Source organism: Oncorhynchus clarkii, chromosome 27 (assembly GCF_045791955.1).
Source record: "Oncorhynchus clarkii lewisi isolate Uvic-CL-2024 chromosome 27, UVic_Ocla_1.0, whole genome shotgun sequence".
Lineage (NCBI taxonomy): Eukaryota > Metazoa > Chordata > Actinopteri > Salmoniformes > Salmonidae > Oncorhynchus > Oncorhynchus clarkii.
Genome location: NC_092173.1, coordinates 27,106,557 through 27,128,786, shown reverse-complemented (window position 1 = coordinate 27,128,786; position 22,230 = coordinate 27,106,557). Strand labels below are relative to the sequence as shown.

The following is a 22,230-nucleotide window of genomic DNA, read 5'->3' as shown; positions in this document are numbered from 1 at the left end:
GTAATGTCACGGAGAATGCTAGCATGTGCTTCCGCTTTGTGTCATGATGAATGAAAAGCCCTTTCGTTAACATGACTGGGTCTACTGCCAAGCCTGTCTTCTAAACGTTGTGCCTAATGGAGAGAGAAACGCTTAACACCTGTCCTGTCAGCAACATTATTCACACTATTTCTGTGTTGATGTTAGTGAGAAAAAACATGTAAAAAGCTCTTCCATAGAAAGATAGTGGAAGAGTTGACAAGTGGCCTGGAGGACTGGTGCCAACCTTGGAAATAACATTTCACACAATCACCTGCCTCAGGCCACACTGTCAGAGGCACTGGATCCATTTGAGAGGGCCCCAGAGTGTGTGTGTCTATTTTCTCAAACAAAACCCTGTCTCATTCAATCACACACACTGACCTTGCAAGTACACACCTGCACACACACAAACCCATTCAGGCAGGCACAAGTGTGCACGCATGTGCAGGCACAGAGCAGTGCAGATCTCTTCAGAAAAAGTGAATAATACACTTGTCAAATGTGCTTCAAAATTAGCTTTGAATTTCAGAGCATCTGCAATTAGCTCCATTTCCACCTATGTCATTTGAAAAGATGAGGCTCTCTTTCTGTTCTGCCTGGAGTGGCTTTCAGTCCCCGTCTCAAACACCATTTCTTAACCGAATAGGTGACTAATTAACAAAGGACAAGTTCTTTTCAGCTTGCGATGGCAGTTCATAAATAATTGCTAGATAATGGCTCCTCATTTTGTGCTCTGATAGGCTGGAATTATGATAGTTACTAGATTATATATTCTGTATGTTCACAGGAAGAGGAGTACTGCCATCCATCCACAGACACAGCGCTGCAGCCCTTATAGCTTCATCCAACACGCTTTCACATCCACAGACCACATACACACACAAACACACACACATATACACACACACTTTCATGCATCACAGGCAAACAAACACCATGAGAAAAGAAGGAGGACTGTTGGTAGAAAACTGTTGGTAGGGGACTGCCGGTAGAGGACTGCTGGTAGAGGACTGCTGGTAGGAGACTGCCGGTAGAGGACTGCTGGTAGAGGACTGTTGATAGAGGACTGCTGGTAGAGGACTGCTGGTAGAGGACTGTTGGTAGGGGACTGCTGGTAGAGGACTGCTGGTAGACTGCTGGTAGGGGACTGCTGGTAGAGGACTGCTGGTAGAGGACTGCTGGTAGAGGACTGCTGGTAGGGGACTGCTGGTAGGGGACTGCTGGTAGAGGACTGCTGGTAGAGGACTGCTGGTAGAGGACTGCTGGTAGGGGACTGCTGGTAGATGACTGCTGGTAGAGGAGCCGGGTATAATTGGGCAGACACATATATCTATCTTCATCATGCGGGGAGACAGGTGTTGGAGAGCTACGTGGTTCGTTTTCACACCCTCTGGGCTCTGGGTAGGGGAGTCGGGGTGGCCTAGTTTGAGTGAACAGTCTGTTTTCCTTTGGAGAGATTCTGACATAGCTGTCCATCAGGGGGTGGGAAGGGGGGATGTTATAGAGATTGGGGGAAGCTCGACCCATGTAGGAGAGAGAAGGCAGAATGGACAGGAGATTTCAGATTATTGTTACTGATTGAGGGATGGCGATCACCTGAATAGAATGATCACCTGCAGCTCTAGAAAGATGGGGAGAGAAGGAAGTACTGTAAGACGGGTAAAGAGACGCTAGCGTCTTGTTCCATTCTCCTCCGACTCAACCTCACTTTTCAGACACGTCCCCTCAACAAATGACAAGGGAATACTAAATTATCCAGTGGGCATGTTTAGGCTGCATTTAGAACTGAGGTCAGTCACTGGTTGGACCAGTGTGTCAGCTGCCTGGGACACATGAATAGAAATCATGTCCCAGAGTGCCACACTGCTTCAGCTCTGAGCTGTTACAAATCACATCAATGTCGTAATCACACAGGAGTCTGCCTGGAGGAAATGACCAAACCATCTGTGTATAATAATGGGGGGATACATTTAGCCTCAAACGCTCCAGATCCCTCCTAGATACCAGCTTTTGAGCTTATCATCAAGAACGACTAAAGACCAACAACTACCATGCAGATACGGTAAGTGAATCCTGGATAGCATGTCAGCTTGGAGCAGTACATACAAGAACACAGTAGTGATACACCGGTATTACATTTTCGGCCGATACCAATATCCAATATTTTCCTTGCCAAAAACTCAGATACTGATAGCCGATATTAAACATTTTAGTGGCAGATTTGAGTGACCTTTCAAACATTCTGATCCACTTCTACGCAGACAACACCATTCTGTCTACTTCTGGCCCTTCCTTGGACACTGTGCTAACTAACCTCCAAACGAGCTTCAATGCCATACAATACTCCCTCCGTGGCCTTCAACTGCTCTTAAACGCTAGTAAAAACCAAATGCATGCTTTTCAACCGTTCGCTGCCCCCACCCGCATGCCCATCACCACCCTGGACGGTTCCGACCTAGAATACATTTTACATTTTTATTTACTTTTCTGCTCTTTTGCACACCAGTATCTCTACTTGCACATCATCATCTGCTCATTTATCACTCCAGTGTTAATCTGCTAAATTGTAACTATTCACTCCTATGGCCTATTTATTGCCTACTTCCTCATGCCTTTTGCACACACTGTATATAGACTTTCTTTTTTCTACTGTGTCATTGGCTTGTTTATTGTTTAGTCCATGTGTAACTCTGTGTTGTTGTCTGTGTCACACTGCTTTGCTTTATCTTGGCCAGGTCACAGTTGCAAATGAGAAATTGTTCTCAACTAGCCTATCTGGTTAAATAAAGGTTAAATAAAAAAATAAAATAAAAAAATAAATTCTAGTACAGTTAAATAGTTAACAAACACACATTGACACAGCGGTCTAAGACACTGCATCTCAGTGCAAAAGGCGTCACCACAGTCCCTGGTTCGAATCCAGGCTGTATCACATCCGGCCGTGATTGGGAGTCCCATAGGGCAAAGCACAATTCGCCCAGCGTCGTCCAAGCCGTCATTGTAAATAAGAATTTGTTCCTAACTGACTTGCCTAGTTAAATAAAGGTTACACACACACACCACACTAACCAAAAAGTTATTTTGTTGACATTTACCTGTGTCCCCATTGCCAGTAAAACATAATCACCTATTTCAGTCACTTACTTGCAGTGCTGTTTCGTTGTTCATTTGTTCAGTCATGTCACTCTCAACCAGGATTTCTATGGAACGCCGTTTGGGTCTTTGATGTGTCAAATAACACTATTTGATGTGTCAAATAAGCTTGTTGACCAATCAGGACCTGAACATGACTGTGTAACAGTATAACTTTAGTCCGTCCCCTCGCCGGGCTCGAACCAGGGACCCTCTGCACACAACAACAACTTACACCCACGAAGCATCGTTACCCATCGCTCCACAAAAGCCACGGCCCTTGCTGAGCAAGGGGAAACACTACTTCAAGGTCTCAGAGCAAGCTAACTAGCTAGCCATTTCACATCGGTTACAACTGAACATCACATAATAATTTAATGCGTTCATACATTTTTGACGTAGTTATTACACATTGATTACACTATCACTTGTATTTCATATGTTACAACGATTCATCGATACGAATGCTACGATGCTGGTAAAGTTATCTCACGCACCTACAGTGCTGGTCATAAAGAAAAGCTAGCTAGCTCATGGATGCAAACAATGTTCATCCCCAAAAACATAGCAAAACGACATCTGTTTCAGTAGCTATATAGTTAGCTAGCTAACTATATAGCTAAGTGTCATCATCAAAAATAACCCAAATCTATAAGACAGTTCTTATTTGATTAATGATGGTTGGACCCATCTATGTGAAGCTAGCCACATTAAAGATTAACCACAATAGTGGAATTTGCAGTTAGCCTTCAAAATAAAAGTATAATTCTCCTATTTGTATTCATTTGCATCACTGTCAATGACATACTTGTTTTTTGAAGGCAAACCGCAAATTCCACTATTGTGCCTAATCCTTATTGTGGCTAGCTTCACAACACATAACCCGGTCCGGTTGAGCCTCACTAGCCAGATGAAGCTAGCTGGCTGCTTATAACGTTAGCTTTCGGAAACAGAGTTAAGTAGCTGGCTAGCTATTCATTTTCATGAACTGAAGTTCAATTTCAATTGGCGAACAACAAGTGGCAACCTAGCTAATACTTACTCACAAGGATTCCGAAATCATTGCTAAGAATAATGAAAATGACTGCAGTTTCTACTGGTCATTGTTTTCAGGCTGGTTGTGTTGGTACTAGCTAGGTACCAAGCTAAAGCTAGCTACCCCAGAAGTTGAAGTCGAACAAATGATACTTTATTACCAATTTGGTATAGTAAACACATCATTTGTGGCCGGTGTTTGCTTGTTTGCAGACTTTTTTGAACAGCTTTGACAGTGCTACTGTATCTTTTTTGACACGCAGACCTAAACGGAGTTCCATAGTATGTATGTTGTGAAGCTAACAACAGTGACGCTATTACTGTGTAACTCCGGTAGGGCAACATCTGAAAAATAGCGCACTTGGTAGTGTGTACTGGTGCTCAACCAGTCGGTGAAAGCCAACATCACTCACGACAGAGAACGGTTGATTGTCATGTGCAATGAATTCCATTATCTTGGCTTTAATGGATTTCGCCTTTGAGTTGTCTCGCTGAAATTGTCTTACTCTTTCAAATGACTGCTCGACTTCTTGATGGCTCGATCCCCACAGCAGACATTGTGGGCTAGGTTAGGAATGCTGTTTTGCAAGTGTAGTGCGAAATTTTACGTGGCGTCATTACGTCATACACAGTTGAAGTCGGAAGTTTACATACACTTAGGTTGGAGTCATTGAAACTCGTTTTTCAACCACTCCACAAATTTCCTGTTAACCAACTATAGTTTTGGCAAGTCAGTTAGGACATCTACTTTGTGCATGACACAAGTCATTTTTCCAACAATTGTTTACAGACAGATTATTTCACTTATAACTCACTGTATCACCATTCCAGTGGGCCAGAAGTTTACATACACTAAGTTGACGGTGCCTTTAAACAGCTTGGAAAATTCCAGAAAATGATGTCATGGCTTTAGAAGCTTCTGATAGGCTAATTGACATAATTTGAGTATATTGGAGGTGTACCTGTGGATGAATTTCAAAACCTACCTTAAAACTCAGTGCCTCTTTGCTTGACATCATGGGAAAATCAAAAGAAATCAGCCAAGACCTCAGAAAAAAGATTGTAGACCTCCACAAGTCTGGTTCATCATTGGGAGCAATTTCCAAATGCCTGAAGGTACCAGGTTCATCTGTACAAACAATAGTACGCAAGTATAAACACCATGGGACCACGCAGCCGTGATACCGCTCAGGAAGGAGACGAGTTCTGTCTCCAAGAGATGAACGTACTTTGGTGCAAAAAGTGCAAATCAATCCCAGAACAACAGCAAAGGACCATGTGAAGATGCTGGAGGAAACAGGTACAAAAGTACCTATATCCACAGTAAAACGAGTCCTATATCGACATAACCCGAAAGGCCGCTCAGCAAGGAAGAAGCCACCGCCATAAAAAAGCCAGACAACGGTTGGGGACAAAGATCGTACTTTTTGTAGAAATGTCCCCTGGTCTGATGAAACAAAAATAGAACTGTTTGGCCATAATGACCATTGTTATGTTTGGAGGAAAAAGGGGGAGGCTTGCAAGCCAAAGAACACCATCCCAACCGTGAAGCACGGGGTGGCAGCATCATGTTGTGGGGGGTGCTTTGCTGCAGGAGGGACTGGTGCACTTCACAAAATAGATGGCATCGTGAGGGGGGAAATTATGTGGATATATTGAAGAAAAATCTCAAGACATCAGTCAGGAAGTTAAAGCTTGGTTGCTAATGGGTCTTCCAAATGGACAATGACCCCAAGCATACTTCCAAAGTTGTGGCAAAATGGCTTAAGGACAACAAAGTCAAGGTATTGGAGTGGCCATCACAAAGCCCTGACCTCAATCCTATAGAACATTTGTGGGCAGAACTGAAAAAGCGTGTGCGAGCAAGCTGTTTAAAGGCACAGTCAACTTAGTGTATGTAAACTTCTGACCCACCGGAATTGTGATATAGTGAATTATAAGTGAAATAATCTGTCTGTAAGCAATTGTTGGGAAAATTACTTGTGCACAAAGTAGATGTCCTAACCAACTTGCCGAAAATATAGTTTGTTAACAAGAAATTTATGGAGTGGTTGAAAAACAAGTTTCAATGACTCAAACCTAAGTGTATGTAAACTTCCGACATCAACTGTATGTAAACTTCCGACATCAACTGTATGTAAACTTCCGACATCAACTGTATGTAAACTTCCGACATCAACTGTATGTAAACTTCTGACTTCAACTGTATGTAAACTTCTGACTTCAACTGTAGGTATGCACGGTAGCTTTGACATCAGTTTTTAGCATCGGCGTTAAACTAGACATCTGGGCCGATTCCGATATGTTCACCAATATATCGTGCATCTCTAGTAGCTAGTATCTATGACTACGTCCACCACCATGACCACTACAGGTGGCATGCACTAAAGTCAGGGATCAGGCACAACAGGAGGAACAGACATACGTGACAGGTTGTATCTTTGTACATAAAAACACTCTACATCTAATAAAGACAGGATGGAAGGGGGAGGGAGAGAGAGAGAGAGAGAGAGAAAGGAAATAAATTAAGAAAGAAAGAAAGAAAGTGAGAGCAGACAGAATATGCAAAGAGGAAGAAGAGATGAGAGAAGCTAGTTTAGAATGGAGAGGGAAGGATGGAGGGAGAAGAGGACATAGACAGGAGGAGTGAGGGGGTAGTAGGGTGTGGACAAACCTTCTGGCAGGCAGGCAGAGTGCACCCAGGGGAGTGTGTGAGGTGAGCAGAGGAGTGTCCCAGTCAGGACCATAGGCTCTCTGCAAGGCCCAACCAAGTCAGAGACAGAAACAACTGGTCACATTCACCACCAATCACAGACTCCCATTGCTCCCATCTCTCTGTATGTCCTTTAACCAGTGTACCTCTAAGCACAAAGGGGGTTGAATTGGTTTCTTCTTCACTGAGTGTGTGTGTGTGTGTGTGTGTGTGTGTGTGTGTGTGTGTGTGTGTGTGTGTGTGTGTGTGTGTGTGTGTGTGTGTGTGTGTGTGTGTGTGTGTGTGTGTGTCTACCAACGGCACCTTTAGTTTGAGTTTGATCCACACTGCTGGTCTTCTGCACTAGACAACTTTGAAGCAGGCCATGTTCTATTAGAAGAGTGTGATCATCTATAAGCACATTCTGCTCCGGTTTAATAACTTCAAAACAGAAGAATCTGACATGAAATTGTTCCTGACTTTGCTTTGAGAGATTTATTGGTGAAAGGGGAAAATAATATCATGAAATCTTAATCTAGATAAAGAACGGCATCATGATCTGAGGATTGCGGGTGGATCAAATGTGTATTTCTAGTCTTAAACACTATTGTTTTCCAGCAGCAGATCCAACTGATTAGCATGTCCAACATCCCTACACGCCTATACACGCTCCCTCTATCAGATGAAATAATATTTCATCTAGACCATGATGCCCTAGGGCACGTCAGGGGGAGGCTGGGTAGGCCTGGGGGGCTAAGAGGGGGTATCCTGTACTGACACGCATGTGTTTGATGGGTAATGTGTTAACATCTTCCTCAGGTTTAGGTCAAGTCATCTTTTGTATAAATAAATAATCTGTCATACAACAGCCTAACAGGATCCCATGTGAACAGAACCAGTTGTATGGAACAGATGTGCTACAAGGACCTACATCTGCAAACATCCGCTCAATCACTTCAAAACATTCAAACACATGACTGTCTTGTTCTTGATGATGAGTGAGTTACAGTAACAACACAGAACAATACAGCATGTTATTATTACTGTGAGAGCCATCCTTTAGCATCACATAAAAATGAGTTAGCATGGTGGCTAAGCTACCCAGCTACAAGTATATATGAATATTCCATCTGCTCAATCACTTCAGACAATATCTATGCAGAGGGGAGTGGGTAGAATCATGTCTCTTGGTAGTAAGTACTAGATGAAGTTGCAGGGAAAGGTCAAGTCTAAATGTCAGCCCTGTGGGCCCTGCTGGTCCCTGGCCTTCCCTTCTGGTTCTCCGTGAGCGTGATAGAGTGACAGAATCATCCAGGAGACAGTCAGTGGAAGAGCTGGAGCAACATACTGTAGCCAAGGGCTAGCTCTGTTACTGGCTCTCTGCCTCGCCAAGCTCAGCTTAGCTTTATTGCCTAGGCCAGCCCAGCACTAACTTGGATAAACCCAGTCTAGTCTAACCATAGCCTTTATTTATACTTGCCTCGGTCCTCATCCCTCAGATCCACCTAGGTCAAAAGGCATCAAAGTGAGGTCTCTGCTTTGATTTCTCATATCAGGTGCATGTGTGTGTGTGTGCGTGCGTGCGTGTGTGTGTGTGTGTGTGTATATGTGTGCATGTGCGTGTGTGGTGTGTGAATAGTGAGTTTGTGTGTGTGTGTGTGTGTGTGTGGTGTATGTTAGGCTGAACCTCCAAGCCTAACTGTAAGGGGCCAGGCTTTCTGACAGACAATTAGAGTGCCCAATCATTTTCCCTCGCAGCCAAAATGCCATCTGTCAATTCCAGCCCCACCTCTTGTTTTTCTCCAGTGTTTATTTACCTTTATATTTCTGTGTCTGTGGACAAAATCAGTGTGATTGATTAAGTTTTCGTACTAGCCAATCAACAGCCAGCAAATAAAAAAAGTCAACAAGTGAACCAATTTAAGCAGACCCTTTTATCCAAAGCGACTTACAGTCACATATGCATACATTTTATGTATGGGTGGTCGTGGGAATTGAACCCACTATCCTGGCGTTACAAGCGCCATGCTCTACCAACTGAGCTACAAGTTGGTAGAGCGTGGCACTACAAAGAATCTGGACTCTCATGATGCTGGCTTGGTTATTCAGAGACTTGATGAGCCGTATCCCAACTTGAGATTCATGTAGAACTAAGACTTTTGAGTAAACTCATCGATATCAATAGGACATTTGCACAAAGGTTTCAATTGCACATGCTGATTTCAAGTTAGGAGCCTTCGCTGATAGAGATGTATGAGTGATATGACCAACACATGAGAAATCAACATCCTGCTCCCTGGATTTGCAGTCACATATTGTACTGTGGAGGTACATTACAGTAGGTAGTATTCCTACCTATCAAACACAGAGCTGGCAGGTATAGTAGCTCTGAAACAAGACAACTAAAGACTGCTACCCTGGTCCTATCCTCACCCTCTGTCTATTCTAGCCAGTGCAGAGGCAAGTGAGGAGAGAACGGGGAGTTTAGCATCCTCCTTCTATCCTCTCTTGTCTATGAAGCGTGTATGTATGTGTGTGTGTGTGTGTGTGTGTGTGTGTGTGTGTGTGTGTGTGTGTGTGTGTGTTTATGTGTATGTTTGTGTGCGTGTGTATGCAGCAGGTGAGAGAGCAGTTATCGGCGGCCAGTGAGAACAGAGCATGGAGCGTCGCAGTAGCCACACAGAATACCGACAGAGCGTTTACCTGCCCCTGCGTTCTGCTGGTATGCCATGTAGCCACCTCTTCCACGGGCCCCCCTACCTGAGCCACGCACTGCCGCCACTGCCGCCGCTGCCACCGGTCCATACGCCGTCGCTGGGAAGCCTGGGGGACAGAGGGGGACAAGGCATCAGTGTGTGTGGGAGAGAGAGAGAGTGTGTGTGGAGGGGTCGGATTGTGTGAAAGAGATTGAGTGTGTGTGTGACTGTGTGTGTACGGGGAGTAGGGTTGTGTGAGAGAGAGTGCACGTTTTTATCTGCGTGTATAGGTTGGGGATTGGCTCGTTTGAGAGAGAGTGACTGTGAGTGTGTGTTAGCGTGTATATCTCTCTATATGCCCAGTAACTGGGATTAGTTTTGGATTAGCAAGTGACATTGCTTTCTAACATGAGGAAAAAACGAGTGAGGGAATCTTCTAGTTGGCAAGCTGTATCAGGGGGAGGGACCAGTCATCCAGATCCTCAAGAACAGGGAATAAAGTGTTAACTTGGAAACATAACCAACATCATGCACCATGAAGACCGATATGGACATTTGGAACACGCTCGCACACTTTGTAGTCCACTTAAGTAATTTCTCTCGCTGGCTCCGTGCGCTCTGTGCAGAGGAAGGTAGGAGGGAGTGAAAGAGAAAGCCGTAAAGTCGGGAGAGCGAATCAGCCGCAGTTGTCAGCCGGCGAGGTTTATGCCTTGGAACTCAACCAATCAAAGGGATAATTTGGTCTCCAGGCAGCGTGAACGGCTGTTGCAGCCCCGGCGGACCACTGGGCCTGGGGAACGAGGGAGGAACAGGGGGATGGAGGGATGATTTGTGGAAGAAAGGTGACTGGGTAAACTTGGCATTATTATGAGTCTGGGCATCTGAGATTCATCGCTTGGTTCTGAGTGCCCTTTGGGTGGAGGTTGGCTGGGACAGGAGGACACAGGTTGAGGAGATTCTAGATAGAGGAGAGGAGAGTGTGCATATTTAAATGTTCCTTGCTTTAAAGTGTTACAGCATTGTTCCCAATATTCATAATACAATGAGGCTCAATTGTCTGTGGCTTGAAAGCACACAAGTATTTTTCTGCTCTTCATTATCTCTTTCCCTGTCAATTATCTAACTTGCCAACGAATGCAACAAAGAAGACGTCTCCACAGCATTCTACAAAGATCCTTACGTGCAGTATGCACTCAGTTAAACAATGCATAGGCCAGTCAATAGGTAGACTGTGGACAATAGCCTTCTAATGAACATCTTCGTGGTTACCTATTCTTTCAACATATTCACACAAAGAAGAGGGAGTTGCAGTTGGCCAACTATTCAGCTACTGTTTAGGCTTTGATAAGCAACGGTAACCAGTAAAGTTTTATTTTGGTTTGCTTTGTCAAAAATACAGTTGTAGCCTTTGATAATAAAGGGATGAACATGGCTGAGAGCTGCTGTGTCTATGTGTGTGTGTGAGTTAGCGAGAGAGAGAGAGAGAGAGAGAGAGAGAGAGAGAGAGTGTGAGTGTGAGAGTTAGAGAGAGTGTGAGTGTGAGAGTTAGAGAGAGTGTGTGTGAGTGTGAGAGTTAGAGAGAGAGAGTGTGTGAGTGTGTGAGAGAGAGAGAGAGAGAGAGAGAGAGAGAGAGATAGAAAGAGAGAGACAGAGAGAGAGAGAGAGAGAGCGAAAGAGTGAGTGAGTGTGAGAGAGTGTGAGTGTGAGAGAGAGAGAGAGAGAGAGAGAGAGTGAGTGAGTGAGAGAGAGAGTGAGTGAGTGAGAGAGAGTGCACAGAGCAAATGAACACGAACCAGCTCCAGAGTGTGTGTACTCGCCCGTCGAGGGTCTTTGACTTTGACTGGATCTTATGATGTTCAAACATCATAATTAAATATCATCATTATAGAGGGAGACAATGAAAGACCCAGCAAGGAGGACGAGGACTCAGTCAGTCAGTGGTTAGTTATTATGATATAAATATAATTACAGACCATATCTCTCACTAATTAAAACATATTTGGCTGCAGAGGGCTATTCATGATAAAGGGCCCAGACACAATGGAGCAGTGACATTGGCAGATAGTTGCCATCAGACAGGAGGGATGTAATTCACTCTTTCTCCACTTCTTTCTCTTCTCTCTTATTAAACAAAGCCAGTCCCCATCCTGTTCTATTAGCGGACTTAATAACCTCTGATGTGGTGCTAATATATAATCAACAAATTGGAATTTAGGATGAGATTAAGTCTGAACAAAGGCCTGAGTTGACGTGTAATATTGAGAGGGGAGACGCCAGTGAGCATATGATAGGACAGCGAGCTGTCCGCAGGAGGAAGTTATTGAGCGATGTGGTGCCCTTGCCTTGAGGCAGGCCCACTCACTAGACCAGTCCACAAAAAGGCACCAGGAGAAAGGGCAGAGAAAAGAGGACGAAAGCAATGAGTGGAAACGAGGTGCTAGCCAGGGAGAGGAAAAACAGAGCTGGTGGAGGTAAGTGGGCCTGAATGCTGTGCTCTGAGGGGCTGTGTTAAGGGGTGCTGGGGGTTAAGAGGAACACTGTGGTGTCCAGGATGAGGTGGTTCCCCTACTACAGGGACATTCCATGTGTAAGGGCCTGGAGGTCAATGTGGAGTAGGACCATGCCGAGAGAGAGAGAGACTGGCTGGTAGATAAGGTCATGATGAACAGAAATATAGCTCTTTCTTTATTTCTTCCTGTGGCAGCACAGTTGGGTAAGATTGGACAAGTATGCTTTTCACACTGTGTTCATACTGAGCTTGGATTCTCAAAGGCATACAAATGATTTGCTACCTGCCCTCCAATTTCCTCAGACATCAAGCCAAACATTTCCCAACAAATTCCAAAATTTCACGAGACCAAAAAAGTGTCAATCTTTGTTTCTCCTTCACTGCCAATGTTGCGACTCGGCAGCCTGTAGCCTCTGTGTTCCAAAGTTGGCGTTCGATGGGCAAAGTTGTGGAGAGAGATAACATGCTGGGGATTAGCTGGGTTAATTAATAGATCTTAGGGCAGCTGTGGAGGTTCATTGTTTTGTATTCACAGACTGCAAAGACGCCGCCCAGGAGAGCGTCAGCGACATCAAATCAATTTCATGGCTCCGTTATTACTGGAGAGATAAAGCCAATATTTAGCTGGTAGTTTCTACAGGTTTCCATATATTTAGCTGGTAGTTTCTGCAGGTTTCTATTTATTTAGCTGGTAGTTTCTGCAGGATTTTATATATTTAGCTGGAAGTTTCTGCAAGTTTCTATATATTTAGGTGGTAGTTTCTACAGGATTCTATTAATTTAGCTGGTAGTTGTTGCAGGTTTCAATATAATTAGCTGGTCGTTTCTGCAAGTTTCTATATATTTAGCTGGTCGTTTCTGAAGGTTTCTATTAATTTAGCTGGTAGTTTCTACAGGTTTCTATATATTTAGCTGGTAGTTTCTACAGGTTTCTATATATTTAGCTGGTAGTTTCTACAGGTTTCTATTAATTTAGCTGGTAGTTTCTACAGGTTTCTATATAATTAGCTGGTAGTTTCTACAGGTTTCTATATAATTAGCTGGAAGTTTCTGAAGGTTTCTATATATTTAGCTGGTAGTTTCTACAGGTTTCCATATATTTAGCTGGTAGTTTCTACAGGTTTCTATATAATTAGCTGGTAGTTTCTACAGGTTTCCATATATTTAGCTGGTAGTTTCTGCAGGATTCTATATATTTAGCTGGTAGTTTCTGCAGGTTTCTATATATTTAGCTGGTCGTTTCTGCAGGTTTCTATATATTTAGGTGGTAGTTGTTGCAGGTCTCTATATATTTAGCTGGTAGTTTCTGCAGGATTCTATATATTTAGCTGGTAGTTTCTGCAGGATTCTATATAATTAGCTGGTAGTTTCTACAGGTTTCCATATATTTAGCTGGTAGTTTCTGCAGGTTTCTATATATTTAGGTGGTAGTTGTTGCAGGTCTCTATATATTTAGCTGGTCGTTTCTACAGGTTTCTATTAATTTAGCTGGTAGTTTCTACAGGTTTCTATATATTTAGCTGGTAGTTTCTGCAGGTTTCTATATATTTAGCTGGAAGTTTCTGAAGGTTTCTATATATTTAGCTGGTAGTTTCTGCAGGTTTCTATATATTTAGCTGGTAGTTTCTGCAGGTTTCTATATATTTAGCTGGTCGTTTCTGCAGGTTTCTATATATTTAGCTGGTAGTTTCTACAGGTTTCTATATATTTAGCTGGTAGTTTCTGAAGGTTTCTATATATTTAGCTGGTAGTTTCTACAGGTTTCTATATATTTAGCTGGTAGTTTCTACAGGTTTCTATATAATTAGCTGGAGGTTTCTGCAGGATTCTATATAATTAGCTGGTAGTTTCTACAGGTTTCTATATAATTAGCTGGTAGTTTCTACAGGTTTCCATTTATTTAGCTGGTAGTTTCTACAGGTTTCTATATAATTAGCTGGTAGTTTCTACAGGTTTCCATATATTTAGCTGGTAGTTTCTGCAGGATTCTATATAATTAGCTGGTAGTTTCTACAGGTTTCCATATATTTAGCTGGTAGTTTCTACAGGTTTCTATATATTTAGCTGGTAGTTTCTGCAGGATTCTATATATTTAGCTGGTAGTTTCTGCAGGTTTCTATATATTTAGCTGGTAGTTTCTGCAGGATTCTATATAATTAGCTGGTAGTTTCTACAGGTTTCCATATATTTAGCTGGTAGTTTCTACAGGTTTCTATATATTTAGCTGGTCGTTTCTGCAGGTTTCTATATATTTAGCTGGTAGTTTCTGCAGGATTCTATATAATTAGCTGGTAGTTTCTACAGGTTTCCATATATTTAGCTGGTAGTTTCTACAGGTTTCTATATATTTAGCTGGTAGTTTCTGCAGGTTTCTATATATTTAGCTGGTAGTTTCTGCAGGTTTCTATATATTTAGCTGGTAGTTTCTGAAGGTTTCTATATATTTAGCTGGTAGTTTCTACAGGTTTCTATATATTTAGCTGGTAGTTTCTACAGGTTTCTATATATTTAGCTGGTAGTTTCTACAGGTTTCTATATATTTAGCTGGTAGTTTCTACAGGTTTCTATATATTTAGCTGGTAGTTTCTGCAGGTTTCTATATATTTAGCTGGTAGTTTCTACAGGTTTCTATTTATTTAGCTGGTCGTTTCTGCAGGTTTCTATATATTTAGCTGGTAGTTTCTACAGGTTTCTATATATTTAGCTGGTAGTTTCTACAGGTTTCTATATATTTAGCTGGTAGTTTCTGCAGGTTTCTATATATTTAGCTGGTAGTTTCTACAGGTTTCTATATATTTAGCTGGTAGTTTCTGCAAGTTTCTATATATTTAGCTGGTAGTTTCTGCAAGTTTCTATATATTTAGCTGGTAGTTTCTACAGGTTTCCATATATTTAGCTGGTAGTTTCTACAGGTTTCCATATATTTAGCTGGTAGTTTCTACAGGTTTCTATATATTTAGCTGGTAGTTTCTGCAGGTTTCTATATATTTAGCTGGTAGTTTCTGCAGGTTTCTATATATTTAGCTGGTAGTTTCTGAAGGTTTATATTTATTTAGATGGAAGTTTCTACAGGTTTCTATATATTTAGCTGGTAGTTTCTGCAGGATTCTATATAATTAGCTGGTAGTTTCTACAGGTTTCTATATAATTAGCTGGTAGTTTCTGCAGGTTTCTATATATTTAGCTGGTCGTTTCTACAAGTTTCTATATATTTAGCTGGTAGTTTCTGCAGGTTTCTATATATTTAGCTGGTAGTTTCTGAAGGTTTATATTTATTTAGCTGGAAGTTTCTACAGGTTTCTATATATTTAGCTGGTAGTTTCTGCAGGTTTCTATATATTTAGCTGGTAGTTTCTACAAGTTTCTATATAATTAGCTGGTAGTTTCTGCAGGTTTCTATATATTTAGCTGGTAGTTTCTGAAGGTTTATATATATTTAGGTGGTAGTTTATACAGGTTTCTATATATTTAGCTGGTAGTTTCTGCAGGTATCTATATATTTAGCTGGTAGTTTCTGCAGGTTTCTATATATTTAGCTGGTAGTTTCTGCAAGTTTCTATATATTTAGCTGGTAGTTTCTACAGGTTTCCATATATTTAGCTGGTAGTTTCTACAGGTTTCCATATATTTAGCTGGTAGTTTCTACAGGATTCTATATAATTAGCTGGTAGTTTCTACAGGTTTCCATTTATTTAGCTGGTAGTTTCTACAGGTTTCTATATAATTAGCTGGTAGTTTCTACAGGTTTCCATATATTTAGCTGGTAGTTTCTGCAGGATTCTATATAATTAGCTGGTAGTTTCTACAGGTTTCCATATATTTAGCTGGTAGTTTCTACAGGTTTCTATATATTTAGCTGGTAGTTTCTGCAGGATTCTATATATTTAGCTGGTAGTTTCTGCAGGTTTCTATATATTTAGCTGGTAGTTTCTGCAGGATTCTATATAATTAGCTGGTAGTTTCTACAGGTTTCCATATATTTAGCTGGTAGTTTCTACAGGTTTCTATATATTTAGCTGGTCGTTTCTGCAGGTTTCTATATATTTAGCTGGTAGTTTCTGCAGGATTCTATATAATTAGCTGGTAGTTTCTACAGGTTTCCATATATTTAGCTGGTAGTTTCTACAGGTTTCTATATATTTAGCTGGTAGTTTCTGCAGGTATCTATATATTTAGCTGGTAGTTTCTACAGGTTTCTATATATTTAGCAGGTAGTTTCTACAGGTTTCTATATAATTAGCTGGTAGTTTATACAGGTTTCTATATATTTAGCTGGTAGTTTCTGCAGGTATCTATATATTTAGCTGGTCGTTTATACAGGTTTCTATATATTTAGCTGGTAGTTTATACAGGTTTCTATATATTTAGCTGGTAGTTTCTACAGGTTTCTATATATTTAGGTGGTAGTTTATACAGGTTTCTATATATTTAGCTGGTAGTTTCTGCAGGTATCTATATATTTAGCTGGTAGTTTCTGCAGGTTTCTATATATTTAGCTGGTAGTTTCTGCAAGTTTCTATATATTTAGCTGGTAGTTTCTACAGGTTTCCATATATTTAGCTGGTAGTTTCTACAGGTTTCCATATATTTAGCTGGTAGTTTCTACAGGATTCTATATAATTAGCTGGTAGTTTCTACAGGTTTCCATTTATTTAGCTGGTAGTTTCTACAGGTTTCTATATAATTAGCTGGTAGTTTCTACAGGTTTCCATATATTTAGCTGGTAGTTTCTGCAGGATTCTATATAATTAGCTGGTAGTTTCTACAGGTTTCCATATATTTAGCTGGTAGTTTCTACAGGTTTCTATATATTTAGCTGGTAGTTTCTGCAGGATTCTATATATTTAGCTGGTAGTTTCTGCAGGTTTCTATATATTTAGCTGGTAGTTTCTGCAGGATTCTATATAATTAGCTGGTAGTTTCTACAGGTTTCCATATATTTAGCTGGTAGTTTCTACAGGTTTCTATATATTTAGCTGGTCGTTTCTGCAGGTTTCTATATATTTAGCTGGTAGTTTCTGCAGGATTCTATATAATTAGCTGGTAGTTTCTACAGGTTTCCATATATTTAGCTGGTAGTTTCTACAGGTTTCTATATATTTAGCTGGTAGTTTCTGCAGGTTTCTATATATTTAGCTGGTAGTTTCTGCAGGTTTCTATATATTTAGCTGGTAGTTTCTGAAGGTTTCTATATATTTAGCTGGTAGTTTCTACAGGTTTCTATATATTTAGCTGGTAGTTTCTGCAGGTTTCTATATATTTAGCTGGTAGTTTCTACAGGTTTCTATATATTTAGCTGGTAGTTTCTACAGGTTTCTATATATTTAGCTGGTAGTTTCTGCAGGTTTCTATATATTTAGCTGGTAGTTTCTACAGGTTTCTATTTATTTAGCTGGTCGTTTCTGCAGGTTTCTATATATTTAGCTGGTAGTTTCTACAGGTTTCTATATATTTAGCTGGTAGTTTCTACAGGTTTCTATATATTTAGCTGGTAGTTTCTGCAGGTTTCTATATATTTAGCTGGTAGTTTCTACAGGTTTCTATATATTTAGCTGGTAGTTTCTGCAAGTTTCTATATATTTAGCTGGTAGTTTCTGCAAGTTTCTATATATTTAGCTGGTAGTTTCTACAGGTTTCCATATATTTAGCTGGTAGTTTCTACAGGTTTCCATATATTTAGCTGGTAGTTTCTACAGGTTTCTATATATTTAGCTGGTAGTTTCTGCAGGTTTCTATATATTTAGCTGGTCGTTTCTACAAGTTTCTATATATTTAGCTGGTAGTTTCTGCAGGTTTCTATATATTTAGCTGGTAGTTTCTGAAGGTTTATATTTATTTAGCTGGAAGTTTCTACAGGTTTCTATATATTTAGCTGGTAGTTTCTGCAGGATTCTATATAATTAGCTGGTAGTTTCTACAGGTTTCTATATAATTAGCTGGTAGTTTCTGCAGGTTTCTATATATTTAGCTGGTCGTTTCTACAAGTTTCTATATATTTAGCTGGTAGTTTCTGCAGGTTTCTATATATTTAGCTGGTAGTTTCTGAAGGTTTATATTTATTTAGCTGGAAGTTTCTACAGGTTTCTATATATTTAGCTGGTAGTTTCTGCAGGTTTCTATATATTTAGCTGGTAGTTTCTACAAGTTTCTATATAATTAGCTGGTAGTTTCTGCAGGTTTCTATATATTTAGCTGGTAGTTTCTGAAGGTTTATATTTATTTAGCTGGAAGTTTCTACAGGTTTCTATATATTTAGCTGGTAGTTTCTGCAGGATTCTATATAATTAGCTGGTAGTTTCTACAGGTTTCTATATAATTAGCTGGTAGTTTCTGAAGGTTTATATTTATTTAGCTGGAAGTTTCTACAGGTTTCTATATATTTAGCTGGTAGTTTCTGAAGGTTTCTATATATTTAGCTGGTAGTTTCTGCAGGTTTTTATATATTTAGCTGGTAGTTTATACAGGTTTCTATATATTTAGCTGGTAGTTTCTGCAGGTATCTATATATTTAGCTGGTCGTTTATACAGGTTTCTATATATTTAGCTGGTAGTTTATACAGGTTTCTATATATTCAGCTGGTAGTTTCTGCAGGTTTCTATATATTTAGCTGGTAGTTTCTGAAGGTTTCTATATATTTAGCTGGTAGTTTCTACAGGTTTCTATATATTTAGCTGGTAGTTTCTACAGGTTTCTATATATTTAGCTGGTAGTTTCTGCAGGTTTCTATATATTTAGCTGGTAGTTTCTACAGGTTTCTATATATTTAGCTGGTAGTTTCTGCAGGTATCTATATATTTAGCTGGTAGTTTCTACAGGTTTCTATATTTTTAGCTGGTAGTTTCTGCAGGTATCTATATATTTAGCTGGTAGTTTCTACAGGTTGCTATATATTTAGCAGGTAGTTTCTACAGGTTTCTATATAATTAGCTGGTAGTTTATACAGGTTTCTATATATTTAGCTGGTAGTTTCTGCAGGTATCTATATATTTAGCTGGTCGTTTATACAGGTTTCTATATATTTAGCTGGTAGTTTATACAGGTTTCTATATATTTAGCTGGTAGTTTCTGCAGGTATCTATATATTTAGCTGGTAGTTTCTGCAGGTTTCTATATATTTAGCTGGTAGTTTCTACAGGTTTCTATATATTTAGGTGGTAGTTTATACAGGTTTCTATATATTTAGCTGGTAGTTTCTGCAGGTATCTATATATTTAGCTGGTAGTTTCTGCAGGTTTCTATATATTTAGCTGGTAGTTTCTGCAAGTTTCTATATAATTAGCTGGTAGTTTCTGCAGGTTTCTATATATTTAGCTGGTCGTTTCTGCAGGTTTCTATATATTTAGCTGGTAGTTTCTACAGGTTTCCATATATTTAGCTGGTAGTTTCTGCAGGTTTCTATATATTTAGCTGGTAGTTTCTGCAAGTTTATATATATTTAGCTGGTAGTTTCTACAGGTTTCCATATATTTAGCTGGTAGTTTCTGCAGGTTTCTATATATTTAGCTGGTAGTTACTGCAAGTTTCTATATATTTAGCTGGTAGTTTCTGAAGGTTTCTATATATTTAGCTGGTAGTTTCTACAGGTTTCTATATATTTAGCTGGTAGTTTCTGCAAGTTTCTATATATTTAGCTGGTAGTTTCTGCAGGTTTTTATATATTTAGCTGGTAGTTTCTGCAGGTTTCTATATATTTAGCTGGTAGTTTCTGAAGGTTTCTATATATTTAGCTGGTAGTTTCTGAAGGTTTATATTTATTTAGCTGGAAGTTTCTACAGGTTTCTATATATTTAGCTGGTAGTTTCTACAGGTTTCTATATAATTAGCTGGTAGTTTCTGAAGGTTTCTATATAATTAGCTGGTAGTTTCTGAAGGTTTATATTTATTTAGCTGGAAGTTTCTACAGGTTTCTATATATTTAGCTGGTAGTTTCTGAAGGTTTATATATATTTAGCTGGTAGTTTCTGCAGGTTTTTATATATTTAGCTGGTAGTTTCTGCAGGTTTCTATATATTTAGCTGGTAGTTTCTACAGGTTTCTATATATTTAGCAGGTAGTTTCTGCAGGTTTCTATATGTTTAGCTGGTAGTTTCTACAGGTTTCTATTTAATTAGCTGTTAGGTTCTGCAGGTTTCTATTAATTTAGCAGGTAGTTTCTGCAGGTTTCTATTCATTTAGCTGATAGTTTCTGCAGGTTTCTATATATTTAGCTGGTCGTTTCTACAGGTTTCTATATATTTAGCTGGTAGTTTCTACAGGTTTCTATATATTTAGCTGGTAGTTGTTGCAGGTTTCTATATATTTAGCAGGTAGTTTCTGCAGGTTTCTATATATTAAGCTGGTAGTTGTTGCAGGTTTCTATATATTTAGCTGGTAGTTTCTGAAGGTTTCTATATATTTAGCTGGTAGTTTCTACAGGTTTCTATATAATTAGCTGGTAGTTTCTGCAGGTTTCTATATATTTAGCTGGTCGTTTCTGCAGGTTTCTATATATTTAGCTGGTAGTTGTTGCAGGTCTCTATATATTTAGCTGGTAGTTTATACAGGTTTCTATATATTTAGCTGGTAGTTTCTACAGGTTTCTATATATTTAGCTGGTAGTTGTTGCAGGTTTCTATGTAATTAGCTGGTAGTTTCTACAGGTTTCTATATATTTAGCTGGTCGTTTCTGCAGGTTTCTATATATTTAGCTGGTCGTTTCTACAGGTTTCTATATATTTAGCTGGTAGTTTCTACAGGTTTCTATATATTTAGCTGGTAGTTTCTACAGGTTTCTATATATTTAGCTGGTAGTTTCTACAGGTTTCTATATATTTAGCTGGTAGTTTCTACAGGTTTCTATATATTTAGCTGGTAGTTTCTACAGGTTTCTATATATTTAGCTGGTAGTTTCTACAGGTTTCTATATAATTAGCTGGTAGTTTATACAGGTTTCTATATATTTAGCTGGTAGTTTCTGCAGGTATCTATATATTTAGCTGGTCGTTTATACAGGTTTCTATATATTTAGCTGGTAGTTTATACAGGTTTCTATATATTTAGCTGGTAGTTTCTGCAGGTATCTATATATTTAGCTGATAGTTTCTGCAGGTTTCTATATATTTAGCTGGTAGTTTCTGCAGGATTCTATATAATTAGCTGGTAGTTTCTACAGGTTTCCATATATTTAGCTGGTAGTTTCTACAGGTTTCTATATATTTAGCTGGTCGTTTCTGCAGGTTTCTATATATTTAGCTGGTAGTTTCTGCAGGATTCTATATAATTAGCTGGTAGTTTCTACAGGTTTCCATATATTTAGCTGGTAGTTTCTACAGGTTTCTATATATTTAGCTGGTAGTTTCTGCAGGTTTCTATATATTTAGCTGGTAGTTTCTGAAGGTTTCTATATATTTAGCTGGTAGTTTCTGAAGGTTTCTATATATTTAGCTGGTAGTTTCTACAGGTTTCTATATATTTAGCTGGTCGTTTCTGCAGGTTTCTATATATTTAGCTGGTAGTTTCTACAGGTTTCTATATATTTAGCTGGTAGTTTCTACAGGTTTCTATATATTTAGCTGGTAGTTTCTGCAGGTTTCTATATATTTAGCTGGTAGTTTCTACAGGTTTCTATTTATTTAGCTGGTCGTTTCTGCAGGTTTCTATATATTTAGCTGGTAGTTTCTACAGGTTTCTATATATTTAGCTGGTAGTTTCTACAGGTTTCTATATATTTAGCTGGTAGTTTCTGCAGGTTTCTATATATTTAGCTGGTAGTTTCTACAGGTTTCTATATATTTAGCTGGTAGTTTCTGCAAGTTTCTATATATTTAGCTGGTAGTTTCTGCAAGTTTCTATATATTTAGCTGGTAGTTTCTACAGGTTTCCATATATTTAGCTGGTAGTTTCTACAGGTTTCCATATATTTAGCTGGTAGTTTCTACAGGTTTCTATATATTTAGCTGGTAGTTTCTGCAGGTTTCTATATATTTAGCTGGTCGTTTCTACAAGTTTCTATATATTTAGCTGGTAGTTTCTGCAGGTTTCTATATATTTAGCTGGTAGTTTCTGAAGGTTTATATTTATTTAGCTGGAAGTTTCTACAGGTTTCTATATATTTAGCTGGTAGTTTCTGCAGGATTCTATATAATTAGCTGGTAGTTTCTACAGG

At 39.4% G+C, this 22,230-nt stretch overlaps 1 protein-coding gene across 4 annotated transcripts in view; it reads right to left on the bottom strand.

Moving 5' to 3' along the window:
* LOC139385521 (RNA-binding protein Musashi homolog 2-like) overlaps positions 1 to 22,230 on the bottom strand; it is a 494,242-nt gene that overhangs the window by 31,425 nt on the left and 440,587 nt on the right. For 2 of the 4 annotated variants that reach the window (XM_071130644.1, XM_071130643.1), the window contains exon 11: positions 9,584 to 9,703. In XM_071130644.1, the coding sequence (XP_070986745.1) occupies positions 9,584 to 9,703 (120 nt within the window). The remainder of the gene's footprint in view (positions 1 to 9,583; positions 9,704 to 22,230) is intronic. The other 2 variants (XM_071130645.1, XM_071130646.1) reach the window with 1 other exon arrangement.